Source organism: Citrus sinensis, chromosome 6 (assembly GCF_022201045.2).
Source record: "Citrus sinensis cultivar Valencia sweet orange chromosome 6, DVS_A1.0, whole genome shotgun sequence".
In the NCBI taxonomy this organism is placed as follows: Eukaryota; Viridiplantae; Streptophyta; class Magnoliopsida; order Sapindales; family Rutaceae; genus Citrus; species Citrus sinensis.
In genome coordinates, this window is record NC_068561.1 from 12401644 (window position 1) to 12422174 (window position 20531).

At 35.1% G+C, this 20531-nt stretch overlaps 3 protein-coding genes and 1 pseudogene across 5 annotated transcripts; 1 reads left to right on the forward strand and 3 right to left on the reverse strand.

Annotated features, from left to right (window-relative positions):
• Positions 1-1107: 1107 nt before the first annotated feature.
• On the reverse strand, positions 1108-7007 carry LOC102611496 (hypothetical protein). 2 transcript variants are annotated; one of them, XM_006480482.4, is made up of 14 exons: positions 6737-7005; positions 6541-6624; positions 5928-6061; positions 5754-5830; positions 4977-5064; positions 4754-4834; positions 4598-4654; positions 4140-4221; positions 3295-3344; positions 3006-3062; positions 2823-2901; positions 2292-2350; positions 1567-1624; positions 1108-1468 (listed from the first exon to the last, which is right to left on the reverse strand). In XM_006480482.4, exons 1-14 carry the CDS (start codon positions 6888-6890, stop codon positions 1377-1379), a joined length of 1152 nt encoding a protein of 383 aa, XP_006480545.1. In that variant the 5' UTR covers positions 6891-7005; the 3' UTR covers positions 1108-1376. The 2 variants fall into 2 exon arrangements, with proteins under 2 accessions (XP_006480545.1, XP_024955520.1); XM_025099752.2 differs by lacking the exon at positions 2292-2350 and having other exon boundaries at positions 6737-7007.
• Positions 7008-7929: 922 nt separating this feature from the next.
• On the forward strand, positions 7930-12217 carry LOC102610791 (protein MODIFIER OF SNC1 11). Of its 2 annotated transcripts, none has more exons than XM_006480480.4 (6): positions 7930-8381; positions 9812-9892; positions 10007-10135; positions 10269-10335; positions 10433-10504; positions 10666-12217. In XM_006480480.4, the coding sequence occupies exons 1-5, from the start codon at positions 8062-8064 to the stop codon at positions 10469-10471; spliced, it is 636 nt and encodes a 211-aa protein (XP_006480543.1). In that variant the 5' UTR covers positions 7930-8061; the 3' UTR covers positions 10472-10504; positions 10666-12217. The 2 variants fall into 2 exon arrangements, with proteins under 2 accessions (XP_006480543.1, XP_006480544.1); XM_006480481.4 differs by having other exon boundaries at positions 11929-12217.
• Positions 12218-13483: 1266 nt separating this feature from the next.
• LOC102610291 (probable protein phosphatase 2C 38) lies at positions 13484-16151 on the reverse strand. Its single transcript, XM_006480478.4, has 4 exons — positions 15082-16151; positions 14636-15003; positions 14223-14459; positions 13484-14058 (listed from the first exon to the last, which is right to left on the reverse strand). The coding sequence occupies exons 1-4, from the start codon at positions 15410-15412 to the stop codon at positions 13834-13836; spliced, it is 1161 nt and encodes a 386-aa protein (XP_006480541.1). The 5' UTR covers positions 15413-16151; the 3' UTR covers positions 13484-13833.
• Positions 16152-18236: 2085 nt separating this feature from the next.
• Positions 18237-19927, reverse strand: LOC102610081 (DNA-directed RNA polymerase D subunit 2b-like; annotated as a pseudogene).
• Between the last annotated feature and the right edge of the window lie 604 nt (positions 19928-20531).

A 20531-nucleotide genomic window follows, 5' to 3' on the forward strand; every position in this document is an offset into this window, starting at 1 on the left:
CAATGCGCACGTGTTAGGGTGTCATGATAATAATGTATGTTGCCAAAAAAAGGGCAAACGTCTTATCAGTTTTAGGCAATTGCCATGCATATTAGTTGGATTCAATGGCAGCGAGGGAGAAGCGATGAGAATATCGCTAGAAGCATGCCGTGGTGCCGTCGCTACAATGTTAGTTATCAATTTGAAATGTGTTTCATTAAAAAATTGGGTGACAATACATAAATTATTTTTGTACAAATAAACGCGATATGATATAATTTGTTAAATAAAAATATTTTCACTTAACTAATGATACAATACTATATCGATTTGTATAAAAATTATTTTCACCAAAAGTTTATAGCTATTAGTATTATTCCAAAAGAGAAATAAAGGTATCACTACCAAATATTGGGGATGGAAAATTAATGAGTTGCGCTGAACTTTTTCAAGTCCATGTTAGAAAATATAAAGTTAGGCATGGATTTCCTCATATTTTTTAAATTATTGCAGACTTATAATAAGTTAATAATTAACAAATTATTATAATGAACAATAAATACTGTTTTTAAATAAAATAAAAAATTTAATCATTTAATTTTTTAATATCGTATTTTCTAACTCAAATACCTTCTTAATTAATTAAATATTTAAAAAATTAATATTTTAATTTTAGAGTTTTTAAATCATCACTAATTTATGAATTAAGAATTTAAGTTTTTTATTATTTTTTAAATTTTAATTAATAAACTTATATTTAAAAAAATAGAACGCTCAAACTGGTCGAAGCCTTGTTTTCTTAAAGCTTTGTCCATTCTCTCATTTGAAGGGCCGGGCTTAAGCCCACCAGACAGGCTCGGACTTTTTTTGCCGATTCTATCGAATATTATCTTGGAAATCTACTCTCCATACAGGAGATATTTACCTGCGCTTGGGGCCCACGACCTTAACATACAAGAGAAGTGCGGGTGTGATCGATGTGACTCTCGGCATCTTCTAATTGCCACGTATCTGCGGCAGAAGAATTACGAGTTTGCTACTTATCAACTAAAGCGCGAAGTCAAACGAAAATATGTTCATATATATATAGAGAGAGAGAGAGAGAGAGGAAAACAGAAAGAGTTCCTATGTTAGAAGACTTGCACAGACAGGTATTTTCAATAATTTACAAAGAGTGTTACAGCAGTATCTTAAAAATTTGGAGATTCTGGATTTTCCAGACAAAAATGATACAAGGTGACAGAAGAGGTGCTGTTTTTCTTCATTAATAACCCAAGATGGAAAGGAACAGAAAGAGATCAACAACTTGATCTCTCTGCTTGTATTCTATCTACTAAAGATAGATGTAAAAATACAAAGTTTTCACCTTCTTTGCTTGTGCTGGTTTGCTTGTTTAACTAGTCAGACTTCTTCATGAGACTCAAAAGCACGCCAGCACTAAGACTTGTTGCTACAAAACTGAGAGATGCCTCAGTTGATATGTGAAACCCTGTGGGAAGATTCGAGAAATGTATTTTATTTATTTTCATTTAAGCAAGAAGAATAAAAATGATTAAGCATGAGATACTTGTGGTAGAAGAGACTCACCAAAGTAATCCAAGATCATCTTACACCCAATGAAACCCAAGACAACTGCAATGGAAGGCTGAAAAAGAGACAAGCCAAGAAAAAAATCTACAAGTATTAATGCATTCTGCTCGACAGATGGTAACCACAAACGTTTGAAAAAAAAAAAAATTATTGGTGCCACTCAGTAGCATACGATATTTTTGGATGCAAAGCACTCATGATGTTTCACATCAAAACCACATATACTTGTGAAAGCAAACTGTTGTTTCTACAGTCTCATGTGGACATCCCTTCAAAGGAAACGTCTATTGCATATTTCTGCCATTTTGCTGGATGCAAGCCTCTACATGAATGGTGCAAATATATATAGATAAATCTATATATTTAATGGGGGAAAAAAGATTCCTTCACCACAGGCTATTTATAAAAATCTAATATATTCTATCTAAACAAGCATCAATGCCGAAACAGATGAGATTGGTTGCATGATCTGACAGTAAAGTTTAGCATTTACCAACCATGCAACCATACTAAGACCAAAGGTATGTGACATCAAGTCAGTCAAAACTAATTTGAATGCGAGGAAAAAGAAAATACAAACTACTGAAGCATAAAAGCCTGACGTAATCCAAGAAGTAACAGTTATCTTTTTTTGCAATTCACTGATAGAGTGTCGCCAGTTGCATCAAAATCATCTGTTAATGTGGCTAATGAAGATTTATAGACACCCAGTAAACTTTTACCTGTAAATATTCCAAGTCTGCCATACCTTCAGAGATAAGTGTGAAAAGTGACCTTAAGCCTGCATTGGCCGGAGTTATCGTCGGTTAATCCCTACTTGAATAAGATATACAATTTCCTTATATACTATTATAAGTACATTCTTTTATATTAAAGAGATATAGAAAATGGTTGTATGTAAGAAAACAGCATATTAGTGTTTCTTACATCGGAAGTGAATGGGCTACCCAAATTACATTTTTATTCCAACTGTTACCTTTCCAAGGGGGAAAACCAGTTGATTTAACATCTTGCAAGGGGTTAAAGTATCAATACCCCCACATAGGGATTTTTATAGTTAGTATTTATGCATGGATGGGGTGAGTGAATTTTTTTTTGGGGGGTCGTTGGGGGGACGGGATCCAATAATTCCACCTTCCAGGCAGGCAATCATCAATTTCATATATATAAGTAGCAGTTTTGAGTTGCTATGAATCTATATCAAGAATCCTTTCATAAAAAAAGCCTATATTAAGAATAAACAACAATCGTACCCAAGATGGCAAACAGATTAGATGAAAATACTATGAAAGGATCCCTCGTAACACCAAAAACAGCAGGAATTGAGTCAACCTGAAGGAAACGAAATTTTCATCAACATTTATGTTACAAAATCAATCAATAAAACATAATCAGGATATGTGTAGCTGTGTCGTCTATGCCAGATGAGAACTTACAGCGAAGGCTATGTCACTGAGTTCAATAACTGCCACCGTGAGAAGCAATGGTGTTGCCTGCTCAAAATGTTTGATGCCTGTTAGAAATTAAATAAAATTAATTTAACAAAGTTAAGGAACTCTGATATTTGTCTGATAATGCAAGAACAGAAATGTAATATGAGCACAGTAACAACTGATTATTCAATGCAATGATTGAAAAATTAGTACACCAAACATGGGATAAAATGACACCACCAAGGTTCAGAGTAGCATTCTGATTTCTTATAATCAATCATAAATGACTTACTTTCCGCATGCCATCCTGATTTGTGAAAAATCGATTTCCATCATAATAAGCTGTAGCACATAGAAATAAGAAAATTTAAGTCTTGGAAAGGAAATATCGGTAAATAAATCAAAATACGAATTCAATCATCAGAACCATTTTGGCAACTGATTTTGCAACACAATTTTCATTTGAATACGCAAATACAAATAACAAAGAGTTTGCATCTAGGTTGGCTTTTCTTCCCTTCTCATGTGTTGGTCAGGGCAGTTGGGGTGGGGGTGGCACAAGTAGTGTTATTTTGGTCCAAAGCAGACTTCGTTTTGCTTCAAGAAATAAGTGTTCAATTACTATTGGAGGTTATTAAAAGAAAGTGGTGCAAAACTAAAGGTATAACACTACATCTATTAGCTCCCTAAGTATACAATATTATTCAACTAAGTCCTCAACTGCTCTTATTTTTTCTATCTTGACAAGTATCCCACTCAATTGTGGGAGTAATGCATCGAAAGAGCACCAAACTCAACAAAAGTAACGCTTCCACAAGAGCAGTATAATACATCATGACTTGAATAAAAAGAACATATTGCATTTATAGGCAATGCTGTTGATGATTTGAACTAGCTCTCCCAAACACAACATATTCCACCTGAAATATGAGTGGACAAAAGCTTAGTCATTTAGTCAAGAAAGCCTAGTTGAAAGGTTTACTCAAATCAAATTCAAACTTCAAACTGAGCTACACAACAATGGCCTAACTGAAAAATAAATTGAGACTGAGAAATCAACCTTGACAAACATTCATGAAGTCAAATGTAAGAACTCAGACAGAGAAACATAAAGGGAATGTGTACACAAAACATTACTTGTTACAGGAATAAATCTTTGGCATGTCTTCACTATAAAATTGTCAGATAGATCAGTGTCATCCTCTTCACTGGCAAATAGCTATCACAAAAAAGGCAAATCATGAGGCACAGTACATTTAAGCCCCTAATAACTACAAGAAACTGAATGAAATAGCACATGCAGAAGAATATATATTTTGTTAATTTATTTCAAGAGAGATACACAAAACTAAATAATAATAAAAAATAATATGTAGCAAAGAAATTAAGAAAGATCCAAGATCTTAAACATCAAAGTCTGTGAATTATTTCCACTGTTATTCAAATATCCTTACTTGATTCTTCAAAAAAATTGCTTATATAATTGCAAGCCATCCAGCAGGAAGGAAAAAAAATTGAAATAATCTATCAAGAAAATTAATTTCCACCGATGAATTGCATTAAATGTAGCTACATCTATTGGAAGAGAATGGCACCTTGAAGGATGAGAATAGAAGTATTCCAGCCAGGACCAGATTAACTGCCTCAAACCTCTAAATAACAAGAAGGCAAAAAGTTTAGAAAGAACTCACTCAAATAGTACAGCATGTCAATGAGCACAGAAAACTTGCTGTTATGGGCAGGGGATTTACCTGGAGGGTAGCTGTTCCAAGTAATATCAATGACAAACGGAAGACAATTGCACCGGCAATACCATATGAAAGCACCCGATTCTATATTACATAGCATAACAAATTGTTTGTTACCAATGATTAACATGCAGTATTTGCATAAAAAAAAAAGGAATATTGAAAGACATCAAGAGACTAAGGGCTACATAATTATCATTAAGCAACTAAAGGGTTTGTACAGCACCTGATACATAACTGGTACTTTGAAGTACTTGAATATCAGAACAAAGACAAACAAATTGTCCACTGACAAACTTTGCTCCAAAATGTACCTGAAAATCATTCACAATAATCATTATTATGAAACACCTAGAACATAAATTGGGGAAATCATGCACTTGGAAACTTAATATAAGTCCGAGAACTCCATGAATAAACATGATAAAAACAACAGCCAAATAATTTTTTAAAATAAAATGCTTATAGTCACATCTTTATTTGACCCCTTGGTACATCCCTCTCCAGAAGCTATAATCATAAAGGGATTCAAAGAGGCAGATGCGATTAGTCCAGGGTAGGAACTTGCATCATTAACCAACTAATCATACCAGGAAATCAAAGAGGCAGGGGTAAAGAAGAAACAGAAGCCTCGGGGGTCCAAAATTTGGTTTAAGGTATATAGACATATAACCTCCAGTACTCCTCCTCAGTCTGACGTATGCAAGCTCTTGTCATTTGCTAAGCTTCAAGAATTTCAGAAGCAACAGAATATCTTTACTTGTGCCTCATTAGCTACAAGCAGGATTTCCCAATACACAAAAAGGACGTAAAGCTGATCTCTAAGGTATTCCAAATATGACCAGGGCTTAAGACAGTGCTTGCACGATGAAATGATATTTCAATTAGCCATTTTCATAACACCAGAAAAAGTAATAGTTTCTAGTAGTTTTTAGCTCGCTGAGTGTTAATTTCCTCTACCATATACGCCTTTAACATTATTATCATGCCAAAACCAGCATACCCAGCAAAAAATTCTGATGCCTTGCTAGCTCCTTCTATGAAACCCACGCCAAGACCAAATGCCACTGCAGTGCTCACCTATAAAGAACAAAACATCTAAATTGATTTTAATCTAGATAATGACAGGATCCTATATTGAATACACAATCATAATAATAAGCCCACAGGTACTCACGCAGAAAGCAACGGTTTTAACAGATGATGTGTAAGATTCACGTCCCTCAATTTGCCTCTCTGCATCATCTACAGTAGTGGGAGAATGAGATGTGTTATCATTTTCATGTGACTGGGAACTGCTCCTCCCAACTTCTGCAAATACATTTCACTAGTGTATCAGTATCAGAACAGTTAAAAAGAACAAAAAAATAAAAGAATAAAAGAAATAAATTGGCATAACAAGGTGGTACAACAACAAGACAATTGATAACATTAGTGAATGATGCCAAAATAACAAATAAAACTCTCACAATAATAGAAGTCACTAACGTCTAAAAATCAAATGGTACTCCGAAATAAAATGGCCAGGAGCAACGTTAGTCCATGAACCAAAAATGTTGTTGCAGTTTTGCTATCTACTTCAACACTGACGTAAGGGCCTGTGTTTTTTTTTTTTTTTTGCATAACTAATTAACCATTCAATCCACCAAATCACCGAAGATACCAAAATATTAACAGAATCAACTTATAAATTATGCAAATTAATTAAGAAGCACAAGACAACAGCTACAAACATGACCTCAATATTTTTGCTTCAAGCATCAAGTATATACAACGCAAAATCCTTTCACCTGAAGTAGATAAATCATCCTCCTGTTCAGTTCCTTTGGCACACGCAAGTAACGGCGAGTACTGGCCACGTCGGTTATGACTAACTGTAAAATTAAAAGAATAAATAAAACAAAATTCAACATCGAAATTTCATAGACATAACATAATCCATGACTAAGCGGATGATTATTTACGGAGATAAAAAGAGGGAGAAACCTGAATAGAATGTGGGAGCTTGGGAGTTACAGAAATGAAGAAGACTGGTTAATTTGGGAACTTGCGAGGTCGAGGTCGGCGAAAACCGGAGCAGAAGAGAATCGAATTTGTGAGGAGCTTGAACGCCACTGTAAATGACCGAAGCTAATCCCATGGCCTGATTGATTTGACTTCAGCTCTTTGTTTCCGTTTATTATATATCCTTTATAAATTTCTGATCACCAGACAACGTTTGGGCTTACCACGAGTGTGTGAAACAGTGTCGTTTTTGCGCAAAACATACTCCTTGAAAAATAAATAAAAGCCAATGGGTTGGTAGTCCATTGTCGACTCGTATTTAGGGTAGAATATATCTTTCTTTAGTATTAAGTGAAAATTAATTTTTAAATTATGTTATAATAAAATTATTAAAGAATGTGTTATAATAGTTTATTGTCAACTCATGCATTATTGGGACTAAACTCCTCTCATTATAAGGGTTTATTTGTCCTTCATATTTAAGGTAGAATATATCTTTTTTAATATTAAGTAAAGATTGACTTTCGAGTTGTTTCATAATAAAATTATTAAAGAGTGTTATAATTAATTTTTGATTATTAATATCATTAAAATTTTAATTATAATATATCAATATACAAAATAAATAAATAAATAAATAATTCACACAAGTGTCTATCCTTTTGATTTTTTTTTTTTTTGACCGACATAGTATGACTTAAAAACACCAAAATATTAAAACAATAATGATAAATTGAGACCACATGATAATAAGGTTTATGACAAAATAGTTGGATACAGATTGATTGAGTGAAGGGAGTCGAGGACAAGAGTAAAAGTTTTATTTAGTTATTATAAAATATTTTAGCAATATAATTTTTTTTGTACGTGAGTGTTTGAGTGTTTTTCTGATTACAAATAACTAGTTATATTTTTTTTTATGATTAAAGATTTTTAAAAAATTATTAATCCAAATAGTTTTTTTTCGAATAATTAGCATTATTCTTTTATTATTTTAGCATTTATATATTTATAAAAATGAAAATGAAAACGAAAATTCCAATTGAGACCGAACCCGGTCGGTTTTTGGTTAGTTCACTTTTCGTTCACTGAAAAATATCCAAAGCAAGAAGAATCGCGCGGCTCAGTATGAAATCTCTTTTCTAACCCTACACTTGTTTATTTCATTATCATTTGAACATTCTTTTCCAATTTCGCAGCATTAAGGAAACTCAAAAGCCTTTCTGCCTTCGTCGTCTTAATATTCTTCTGGTTCGCTCGTACTCTTCACGCCACCCCTCGCTCTCATACATATACTCACTCGCTGAATGGCAGCAGACGCAGAGAAGCTCGCTACCGTCACCACCACAACCGACAACGCCAAGGCATCGGCCGAAGGAAACCCTAAAAATAACGTGGGCCCCATGGATCTTGAGCAAAACCCTGGCGCCGCCGTTAATTCTTCAGCTGTCGAGGTCAAGAAGAACGGCAATGACTCTAAGACGGCCGTCACTATTACTGCGGTGAGTCCGGTGTCGGGGGATGCCGATCTGGTCACCGACACTCAGAAGAAGATCCGCCGAGCCGAGCGGTTTGGCATGCCGGTTCAGATGTCTGAGGAAGAGAAGCGTAATACTCGGGCTGAAAGGTAATTAGAAGCTCATTATCGTTTGCTTTTGTAATTTTAGGGTTTCTATGTATTAGAAAGTAAAAATTATTTATTTATCTGTTTATGTTGATATAGAGGAGAGGAAAAAAATGAAAAAGTAATTCTAGGAAACTAAAAGACTGTGGTAATTTACATGTACAGTGAATTGTTTGTTGTTGATTTGATTAGTTTTTGTTTTAGTAATCAATTTAGTTGCAAAAATTACTTCTCATATGTCTGATCTTGTTTTTTATGACAGAATGTAATTTGAAAGGGATGATTGTTGATTTAATGCTTGATGCATCATCAATTGTTATATTTTGCTTTAGCTTATTTGTGGGGTTTCTTGTGTTTGTCTCTATGTTCTCAGTTCGTGCTTGAATTATTCCACTACCAAATGCAATGTTGAGGCTTCTTCATCTCATTCTAGTCCTTTTATTTTTGGTGTGTTTTATTGTTGGTTAAGTCCTTTTATTTTTGGTGTGTTCTGTTGTTGGTTATGTTTGAAAAGTGACCCATTGCCATGATGGTATTGAACTCTAGGCACTTGGATTGGGTTTGAACTCCCAGACTATGTTTGTGTGGTAGCTGTGATACCAAATTTTCTAACTGGGAGAAGCCTCTCTGACTGAGGGAGAGAAGTGCTTTACATGACACCCTGTACTATATAAAAATGACATAGATAACTAAGGGAAGGGAAGTTTTATAGATGCTAAAGGGGTTCTGATTTTTCCGTCATCCACTGTGATATAGTAGATCGTTGGCTGGAACTGTCTCAACCCTATGTCGAAAATTTTGTCTGACCACTTATTTATCCCATTCAGAAGCCTATACCCCAATCAATAATAGGCCATATCAAGTCATTGCTGTAGATCGTCAAATGCTCCGCAAGAGCATTCCTAGGAGCTATTTTTTGAGGGCTATCTTGCTAGGGTGTGCTATTGGGTTTCGGTGTTTTTGACATGCTATGGAATCTCCATTCAGATCCTCTCCTGCGACACAACAAAAAAGGGTTTGGAGGTTCTTCTGGATGCAAGTGCTGCTTCTTTGATAGGAAAAAGAAAGAAAAATTATATTCCAGAATCCATAAGTACTTTATATTTTACCCTTTATTATATAACAATGGAAAGGTATCTATCTATGAAATTTAGCATTTGAAGGTATGATGTTCAAATTTATATGCAACAGTTTCTCTGTGCTATCCAGCTTGAGGGATGCCAAACAATGGAACTTGACAATTGTTTTGCTTCTTCCACTTCCATCTTATCATCCAAATCCAAGGACAAATTATCTTGCCTTTTCTCTTTTCCTTGCCATGTACTTGGTGGGGATTTATTTATTGGTGATAGCAAGTTTTACCGTGTAAACCTGAATTTTCATTTGTCTGTTTGTTCACTAAGACGTTTTAGTTTGGATTGATCTTCTTGCAGGTTTGGAACTGGATCCAAAACGCAGGGATCGGAGGTATCAAAGACCTCAGAGGAGCTGAAGAGAAAGGCTAGAGCAGAGAGGTAACAGTCCATGCCAACTTTATGTGGTTTCATGTCTGCAGAAGTTGAATTTTCAGTCTCTGTCAGTTTACTGTTTTCCACAGTATGTTATTAATCCTTCTTGTTGTTTCTTAGATTTGGGCTTCCTGTGCCATCTTCAGTTAGTGAGGAGGAGGCAAAGAGGAAAGCTCGACTCGCCAGATTTGCACCATATCCCAAAACAGACTCTGTGGAAGAAGACAAAAGAAAAGCTAGGGCACTTCGGTACGTATTATTGCAAAAGAATTGTTTTTTTCCCCGTTATTAGCCGATTATTTAATAAATATGTAATCACAGTCTGTGATACAATGGTTGGTTGACATGCATGACTGATTTAGGCTTTTTCTTTCCCCTTCAGCTTCTCAAAAACCTCATCAAGTTCTGTGTCACAAGTGAATGGCAAGGGAAATATTGAAGTTGAAGCAGTAAGTCCCTCTTTTACTGTTTACAAGCACATTGGAGAAAATGCTCTTACAATTTTGCTTTCTACAGAACTGACCTTTCTTTTGTTTTATATGACAGAAGGCAGCTATCACTGGCGAGGCTGATGGAGTGGCCTAAATAGAAAATGCCTTGTGAAATTTGCATGTTAAGGTATAATTTGAGAATGGAGTGTACTTTAGCATTTACCACACCAATTATGTTCAATTTAGTCATCTATCCTTAGGAATGATGTGGTTCAATTCATACATGTATCTGCATCTTTTGAATGATCTTTTGTAATGTTTTTTTTTTTTTTTTAATTTTCCTGGCAGGTCTAGGGTACTAACTTTCAGTGATTCCTTCTGCGGCTGTACCTATGTCTACTTGCTAGATGAATTAGTACTTCCTCCTTTAATGTATTTCTACATTGCAGTTAACAAGGTTTTGCAGTATGAGCTTTCCCTCCTTTAAGAAGATAGTTTCAGAATATCAATTCACCTTGTGAAACTTAGAGTAATTAGCAACTACCTTTAGTCTTAACTTGTCTTAAAATCTTCTAAGAATTTCAGAAATTCTGAAGAAACAAACTAGGGACCTTTTTCTATCTTTTTTATCTTTTGCAACTTTCAGAAACTACCGAGAGGTAAGTTGTTTTCTTTAGAAACATTGGATTCCTATATATTGACATGTGACCAATCTATGGATTTCTCATATTTTTATATATGATTTTATGATCAAGCTGGAGACAGAAGTAGTTGCCCAACATATGGATTTCTCATATTCTGATATATGATTTTAGGTTTCAAAATGTGTTGTTTTGATTTAATAGTTTTTTGGATTTTTTACTGATTTTTCTTAACTGAATCAAAATCTGTTAGAGTTTCTGACAATGAGTGCGGTTTGGTATGATTTGATCTCAAGTTTAATTTCATTTGGTATTTTGCTTTACATATGGGCTCTGATGGTGACTTGTTCTAATGGTAGGATCTAGGACACTTTGATACTAACAATCAGAAGTAACAAGGATAGTGTGATTGCTGTGTTTGGACTATTAGTATAAATTAAAGGATTGTGGTCATTAGTCTTTGACGCATGCGTAATTTTTTTTTAATTGGGTTCTATGCCCTGGAAAAGGGGGAGAAAAAGGAGGGAGAGGGAGAGAGGGGGGAAGATCAGGGAAAAAGGGTAAGTTTGTATCTGTGGTTCGGTGTTAATGCTAACCAGGGACTTTTTTGTATTAATTGTTGGAATATTACTTTTGGATGCCCAATTTCAATTTAAGTCCATTTCCTCTAGTATCAAGGGAGGCATGAAATCCATATGTTGCTGCTACATTTTTTTTTATTTTTGATCATGTGACACCTCTAATGCAGTCCATTTTGATTGAATGTTAGTCTGTCAGATGAGAAGCTAAATTAGACTTGCTTCAGACTGTTATTTTCTAGTTCAAAAAACGGTGTTTTGTTTCAAAACCTAGGTCCAGATAAGAGAAATAATTTGAGCCAGTTGCTTCAGAATTTCTGATTTTTCTTATATGGCGTTTTAAGATAGGTTAGTTGTTGAAAGGTGCTTGTTAATTTTCTATAGTTTCACAGAGTGAATTGCTGGACATGCAAGGTAGGATGCCGGGAGTGGAAGATGTTACTTGATAACTGTCTTTTTCCTGTTTAGTTATGTATCTTGTGTAGTTCTCTCCTTTTCTTAATTTTGAATATCTTCATTGTAAGGCTGAATTACACCCGGCTAGTGTGGAACTCTTTGTTTTCTATTTGGATATCATTTGAATAGATGGACTTAGTAACGGTATAGAAGGAAATCACTGTATGGTTTTCTGTTACTGTGTTTTTATTTCTTATTAATACATGGTTTTACTTTATGATCTTAGTGGGGGATGGATCACCATGAGGATTAAAAATGTTGTACTCTGAGGTTAAGGTTATTATCTCATCAGAAAAATGGTTTGTGTTATTATTAGTTCACAGATTTCAGTTAAAAATATGGGGACATTCCTTCCTGTGAGGCTGTGATGATGAAAAATTGAGCACTTTTGAGTTTTAACAAACTGTAATTTTTGAGATATTGTAATCCATACTGAATGCTGGTCTCGCTCCTTGTCTTTTAGCTAAAGAATGAACTAATTAATACAATTGAGGCAAGTTTCTGTATTATGTGTTGACAATTTAAACTTTTCAAGTGATTTGTCTGTTAATTTACGTTCAATCGGAAGGCCAAAGATAATTTTTCTTGTTTACATCTTAAATGTAATATTCATCAATAGTTTATTCATTTAGATTTTATTAAAAATTATGACACATCATTTGAGATGAAATTTGAGATAAAAAAAAAAGATAGGATACCTACGGTTACTGTAAGAAGGGCCGTATTCTCAAGTCATGAGAGCAGTGAAACTTCAAGTGTAATTTTTGAAAGTTCATATGTAATTTTGAAAAGTAACAGCCGCCTCGCATGGTCAAATGGAGCTGCATCTTTTTATCAAATGATAACAACGAACGGGCATCCGATTGAACGTAGATATTTCATGTTAAGCAAGGCTGCAATAAATTAATTGAAAATGCAGAGACAAATAAGCCCTCTACAGTTGGGGTCGATTAGGTAAACGTGAATCATAAATTTGTATCTAAACTATGCTAAAATTTGTTTCACCAAACTTTTGAGGGAAAGGATGGTGACTCCAATTCGTATGCGCACTCAAAAAAGTAGAGATTTTCTTTCTTTCTTTCTTTTTTTTCCAAAAATAACCGGAACAAAGTAGGAGTAAAATCCCTAAGAAGTAAAATAAAAGTCGCACTAACAATTCTAACAAGGAAGGTACAAAGGTCTCAAAAGAAAGAGATGAATTACTAATATTTTATAATTAGCATGGAGATGAGATTGATGGTTTTGCTCACTCCATAACGGGGAGGGGGGGAAGAACAAAGATTCGACGGTTCTTGAGAGAAAAGAAAGAGGTAGAGAAAGTTGTCAAGCAGAAAATTAACAATCTCTCAATCACGAACTCGTGTGTACTGTAGATGAATGGAAGCCAAAAAGAAAAATAATTGTGCGGGTGGTGTAACTCAGCTGCTGAGCTGAACGTAACAGTGGTGAATTTTTTTTTTTTTTTTTTTAATGTTGCCAAATACAACTATGGAAAAGAAACAGTACAGCTTTAAGCAATAGGTAGAAAACAAAGAGTAAAAGAACTTTTATATCTACATAGATATCACTTTCACTAGATAAGCAACTATAAGGTTCATATTCTGTAATCTCAGTTCCCCACTTGCCAATTAAATCTTCCTTGTAAACAACTGATGTTCTCATGCTAGTACGATTTTTGTCGGTGTTTAACGAAGAAGAGAACTGTTCTTCCTCTTAACACATATAACCTTACACAACACTAACTGATAAATTTCCTAATGGGAAGGCTTGCTACAACTTTCAGAATACGTTTTTCCTCCTATCAACCATAGATAATTTGCCAGGAGCTTTGCCTTGATCAATCAGTAGTGGGGGTGGAACCCAGTACCTCCTCTCATCGAAAAAGGAGAACTGCAGTTGAAGTTCTGATCAATCAAACCCGGATCTAGATATATGACTACGACTGATACATCATCATGAAAATGTCTCCTCACTCCGCGATCAATCTTCTTCAGGTCTGAGAATCTCATTTCTCTTTTCTTAGCTGCTTCCTTTAGTGCAGCTTTAACAAGTCTCCTAGCAATTCCCTGCATCACAAGTTACAAGACTATTTAGCAATGATAGCAGTTTTGAGCCATAATTTATCGATAAATACAACTACTTGCTTTACAGCTGACAATCATTTGTGCTGCCGGAGTAGGAATGGTTTCAGAACTATGATACCAAAATGTGAACAGAAATGTATTCTTACATGTCTTGGATAGTTCTGTACAATGTCGACTGCCTCCTCGTTACTAAGATGCTCCCATAGACCATCAGAAGCAAATATGAGAAATTGATCTTCTGGGTAGAGTTTATGTACTAATATTGATGGCTCTGCGCTAATGATTGGCTCTTCGAAAGGCTCAGGCAATCTAAACTTAGATGCTAGAGGCTCTCTGTTGAACTCTGCCCTCTTCAAATATGCATCACCAATGGCTCTTGACACCTGCAAAGACAAGGAGAAGATTTCTTAGTACACTTATTACACCCACATTTATGAGCTAACTAGTCTCTTCTCAGCTTAACCTATACAATGGAAGTGACTTAACAGTCTAATGCTGCTCCAGGAACCGTTAATCCTAACTGTTACAACCAGGGGAAAGTAAAACACAGGAAAGTTACCTGTATGATGCCCTTGACACGCCAAACCTTGTGCTTCAAGACAACGATCTGTGGATCATGGGGATGCAGTGAATGAAGCTCATCTCTCACAGATTCTATGTTTGCATTGTGCTCCATGGATACTTGTATGGCAGAAACTTCCCTAGTGCCCCTTTGTGCTCTCCCTAGCACTACTCGAGAATCCCCAACATTCGCGATATACAGCAATCCACTGCATATTAACCCCACCAGACAACACGATCCCACAGACGCCATATTTGGCTTACTAGGCCACTCTTTCTTCACAAGGGAGAGAAAATCATCCTCTGTTGCTGCGAAAGCCTTTCTTATAACATTTTCCGACATCTCATGATGCTCCGATGCAAATCCTGCAACAAGGCATGCAACAAACATTAACGCTACTAATTAAAGAAATTGCAAAGCAATAAAGGGGGAAGGGAACATACTCTTAAGATTTTGGAAAAGATTGTCACTGATGAATCTTGCAGTCTCAGGACCTCCATGTCCATCATAAACACCAACGAAGGTTCCGTGAGGACCGGAATTTGAGGAACTCAATGGCCCTGATTCAAGTTGACATTGATCCTCCATAATGCTGTTGGCTTGCACTAAGGCCATCGAGAATTCACCGTAAACATGAGGCCCCAAATCCTTATACCACAACAACCCATCAATACGACCACTATCTTCATCTTCATAAGACGATTTCCAACAAGGTTTCACCATTTTCAGGTAATCACTTGACATCATATAATCATATATAGTACTATTTGACATCCTTCTTTCGTCTTGTTTTTATAATATCATCCAAATGAACCAGCAATTAATGTTATATTCATCAAAATCAAATAAAAAACAAGAACCAAATTTAATAATCTCAGTTCCAGGTTATGAAACTCACGCTTCAAGACCGCAACAACAATTCTTGAACATATATAGGCTCTACGACAACCAGACACCATTAATATGTACAATTCTTAGATGAAGACCAAAAGGGTATGGGCTAAATGAACTGAAAAACTTGTGTGGTTGTATTCAAAAGACAAGAAAGCAATAGTTTTTATGTGAGTTCAGAGAATATGGAGGCTTGCTGGTGCTATGTACCTTGAATCTTGGTTAAATGTGTTTGGTCCTCCACACTGTGCCATCTCACAAGGAACAGACTTAGCTGTAAAAGAACATAAAGATCTGATACAAGACAGAGTTTGGTCTGAGATCAGAGAGATGATCAAAAGGGGAGCAAGGGCAATGGATAAGAAAAAAAATAATTTTGGAGCCTTTTGACAGACGATCTTCAGTTTGTTGTCAGATGAGATCCAGGATGGGAAATAATAAAGAGACTTAATTTTACAAACTCTGACATTGTTGTTGTTTTTTCAATTTTTCTTTCTTGTGGCCGAGTGGGTTCCTTATTGCTTGAGGGTTTTTTAATTGCATGGCTACGAGATTTTTGTGTTTCGTATAAATGTTTGTTTACTTTACATTAACAATAACCCACAGTTTTAGGCAGTTTTTGCTCATCTAATACTTTCTTTTTCTAGAGCTTTCCTCTTTATTTTTATACTTTTAAAAAGATATTACGTATTGTTTCCCAAGTATTTAGGAGTTTTAAGACAGACCATTTATCTTGGTAATTTTCTACTTGACTCTTTCGCTCCTTTCTTTGCTTTTCCATTTTACTAATTTTCTCCACTTTTCTTTTTGTTACACAGTATATCAACTTCACTTCACTATACATATAGATATATGCTAATGGCTTTACTTGGTAGTATTGTTTAAGAGTACCTGCACTGCTCTTACACAGAACACACTACATGTATGTACATTTCTGCAATGGCAACTGGGCCCTGTGTATTGCTACAGAGTGACCACGTATCTTGGTACATGCACTATAACTTAAAACATACTGACATGTTTTCTAATTTATTCAACTTTGGCTTGCCTCCAGGACCATCCACAATCCCGTAAAGACAACCAGAGAAAAAGCTATATATATATTGCCCACCATCTCTGCAGAACATTATTATTAATGCATTGGATCAAGTGTTATTATAACTCGAAATTGATGGATACAAGGATTTGATCAATTGTCTGCATCTGCCAACTGAGATATGCAGCTCCAGGGGATGGTCATGGCCTTTCAAATCCATCATCTCCCAGTCTCTTGCAGATCAAGTGTTCACATTTTCTTTTTCTTTGTTTATTTTGGAGGTTTATTACAAACAAACAAAATGAGGTCACATTATGCATTACATCTTTTAAGAAAAAGGTATCTACAAGTTTAGCTTTATTGACCAAGCACTTTGGCTTAATTGTTTTTTGGTGCCAATCAATCTTTTTGCTCTTCTAGTGACCACATTTATAGTTTAATACAAGACCTTGTAGCTCTTTCTTTTTGTGTAAAGTACAGGAGAGTAAATTTTTCTTTCATCAGAGTAGACTTTGGATTATATTGTTGTTGTTCTGCATCAAGGTTAGTTCAGTAGGTTTTTAGTTGCAATATTAATAAATTGCAAGTAACACTAAAAAAAATAAAATAAAATAAAAACAGTGCTCATTTTTCTTGTGTAGTTGTACCTTTTAGTTTTAAAGTAGTTTGATGAAACTCTAATAGTGGTGACACATGTCATAATCTGTGACTTGTTAATATTTTATATTTAGACATAACTAAATTTTAATAATTACTTGGTCACATAAATTATTTAAACGCTTAATAAGATGTGACTGTTGGCTATTGATCTTGGGTATGCTCCTTTCTACATATTGATCCATTTTTTCTTAAAAATATATCTCATTATTTTTCCCAACAAATGGTATTTTTGTTTTATTAATTGAAAATTTCTATGGAATATTTTGAAGAAGTATTTTAAATGCTTTTTTTTAAACCTTCCAAAAAGGGCAATATCAAAAATATTATAAAGGCATGCTAATTTTTACTTATTATACACAGAGGAACAGTGAAAATTATTAACCAGTGCTTGTATTTTGTTGTAATCCTCATTAACGTCCAAAATCTTAGTTAGCACCCCTTAAGCCCACGTCGATCTTACAGTTGTGACCTCTATCAAAACCTGAGGATTGAATTACTTAAAGATGGAACGAATAGCCTTGTCAAAGTCAAAATTTAAAACTTATAGACTTAATTATATTAGAGTAAAACCATAAAGACCTTACTGTAATTTTCCTATTGCACTGTAACCTAACATCAAAATCTCTGTATTGCAGAATGGATGTGAGCCAACCAGAATTTCTTAGCCTAAATTTAAGACAGTAATACTTTACGTATCAAGCAGTAATAGAAAGAAATTCATCCAACAATTTACTTTTTAAGTTTTATGAAATATTTTCCTAATTAGTTCAAATACATACCTCTTGTGGTTTTTCGAATTATTGATCCAGTGAGTTACTTCGTCACCTAATGAAACACAACTGTCCTCATGATACGATTTTATAATATCTCATAAATATAATTGTCGATTAATTAAACAATTTTAAGCAAACCCTTTCAAATATGTTTGCTGTACCCTAGAGAAATTAATAGAAATTCGGTAAATCCTAGAATTGGATTTTATACTGTAATAAGAATATCATAAGCTGCATCTAAAGATTCCAAGCATATGATTCGATAAAAGTTAGATGATACATAAATCTCCACAAATTCATGAGCTAATTTTGCTGCACCTCTTTTGTGGCCAATAACCAGAGTAACTTCCAATTTGCTGATATCAATATGGTACAAGGGAACAAAAGATCCACTAGATAAAAGGAAGCTAAGCTCCCCCGGCATTTTTTAACATTTCAATGCCATGCTGAAAGTCTCCTGGCACAATAACTTGGCCTCATAAGGGATGTTAAGCTACACAATTTTCCTGCATATTCTCCAAAGATTTACCGATATACGCATAACGGCAGGTTAAAACAAAGTTCTATAAACATGTTGTACAGTCAACTACTCAACTGACGCCACCATGAAAACTCAACAGAGCTGGGTGTCGAACTTCAAAGAGATGCCCGTGCTGAAAAGTTCTTGACAGAGTAACCTTGCCCCATAAGGAACATCGGCCTTAACAATGTCATCGGCAGATCCACAAACACTGCAATAGGGGCCCCGAACCTTGCGTCCGCTGCCCACCATTCATTGAACCACATTTGCCACATTCTTGCTCTTCCCATAAATGTGCATCTGGTACGAGTCACCCGGCGTGAACAAGCGTTCATGTAAGTTGGCAGAGGCACCATGGGCTAAAAGACAGTCACGCTCCATCTCACCAAACTTGATCCCCACCAAATCATTTCCTGTCTGTGACTGGCAGTCGGGTGAGGGGTTTGATTGGCCCATTGTTTCAAAATTTCACTTTGTCCTCAGACATGTGAATGAACCCCTGGTAAAATGTTGGCCCTATAATATGAGTAAACGAACCATTACACCATATCGGCCATCGTAAAGTCTCTCCGTTCCCAGTTTGGAAAATCCAGCCCTGCACAAATTTACAGAAAATGAATGCTATTCAGTCGGCGGACCATGTAAAAGACCAAAACAGAAACTAATGCTTGAATATGACAGGAATCCCCCAATTATGACGTCCTTAGTTTCCTCACTTAGAACATCCTTCTGAATTAACTGTTCTATTCCAGATTTGAATTTTTTGCTTGTGACACCTTTCTGAGTGTATACCTGCAAGATTATGAAGATGCAGCATGAACACGATGTAAGTAATTAAAGAGCTCAAAGAAAGAATATAAAATTTCTTGCACACTGACATTCATCATGTATTCAGTGCTACAATTGCGGCATCCAGTAACTTAAAAGGAAATTAAGGAAAAAACATCAGAAGAATGAGATGACCTGCAGGTTTATTTACACTGTGTAGATTTGAACACTTCAAGTCCAAGTAATCTGAGCACATATAGGTTGGATTCTTTGAATTTCCGGCCAATATAATTTTTTCAGACTCAGAAAGTAATCAAATGTCAGATGAAGAATGGTTGTTGGCATCAACAATCACATCCAAAATAATGGGCATTTATGAGTAGAAACACTAACAAAGAAAAACAAAAATATCATAAATTCAAAATTTCAGTGAAAATAATACTCTTTACTCACCTGAAGTTGAACGTTCACTTTCATCCTAGATGAATTAAGTCATGTTTTTTAAGCCTTGCATGCCTAGGAAGCATATCATGCTCCTATCCTCCACTACCCGTAAAAGAAACTAGGCTTACCGAGAGTAACCAGCCCAAACCTGAGGGAAGCATATCGCCACTCACCTTCTCCTTTCTTTGACGGGCCATAACCAGGCTCAACTACAGTCTCTCCAAAAGAATCAAATGCCTTCTGGAGACCATTTTTGATAAATTCATTGTATGAGTTACATCTGGTGACAAATCAGACCATACTCATTAAAAACAATATTGATGCTTTCCTACAAAAGCTTTTCAGAAAGTCTTTCCCAAGATCATGCGTACTGCTTGTGTGTAAATTCATATCATTTGTAAAAGGAAAAAAAGGATCAAATAAATAAATAAACAGACAAGAGATCATCTAATGAACATTGAAGCTAACACCCCAATTTGATAAGAAGAAAACCTAAGAAAACGAAAATCTAACTTATGCCTGTTGAACCCTTCAACCGTAGAATAGAGTGCTGTTGCCAGTATATTTTGACAACTTTCTGGGGAAAAGGTGAAGAGATAAAGAGAGAATTGAAAGCATTTTTATAGTTATAAGCAACAATTTAACAGTTTCTTTCGCAACCATCTGACTTATTTTAAGAACAATACAAGCAGGATCTTAAGCATTTTACCCTCATTTCTTATTACATACTATCTACCGTAGAATAGATATTTTACACACATTTTTGTAAAGAAAGAAAACAATTCTTAAAACCAAAATCGC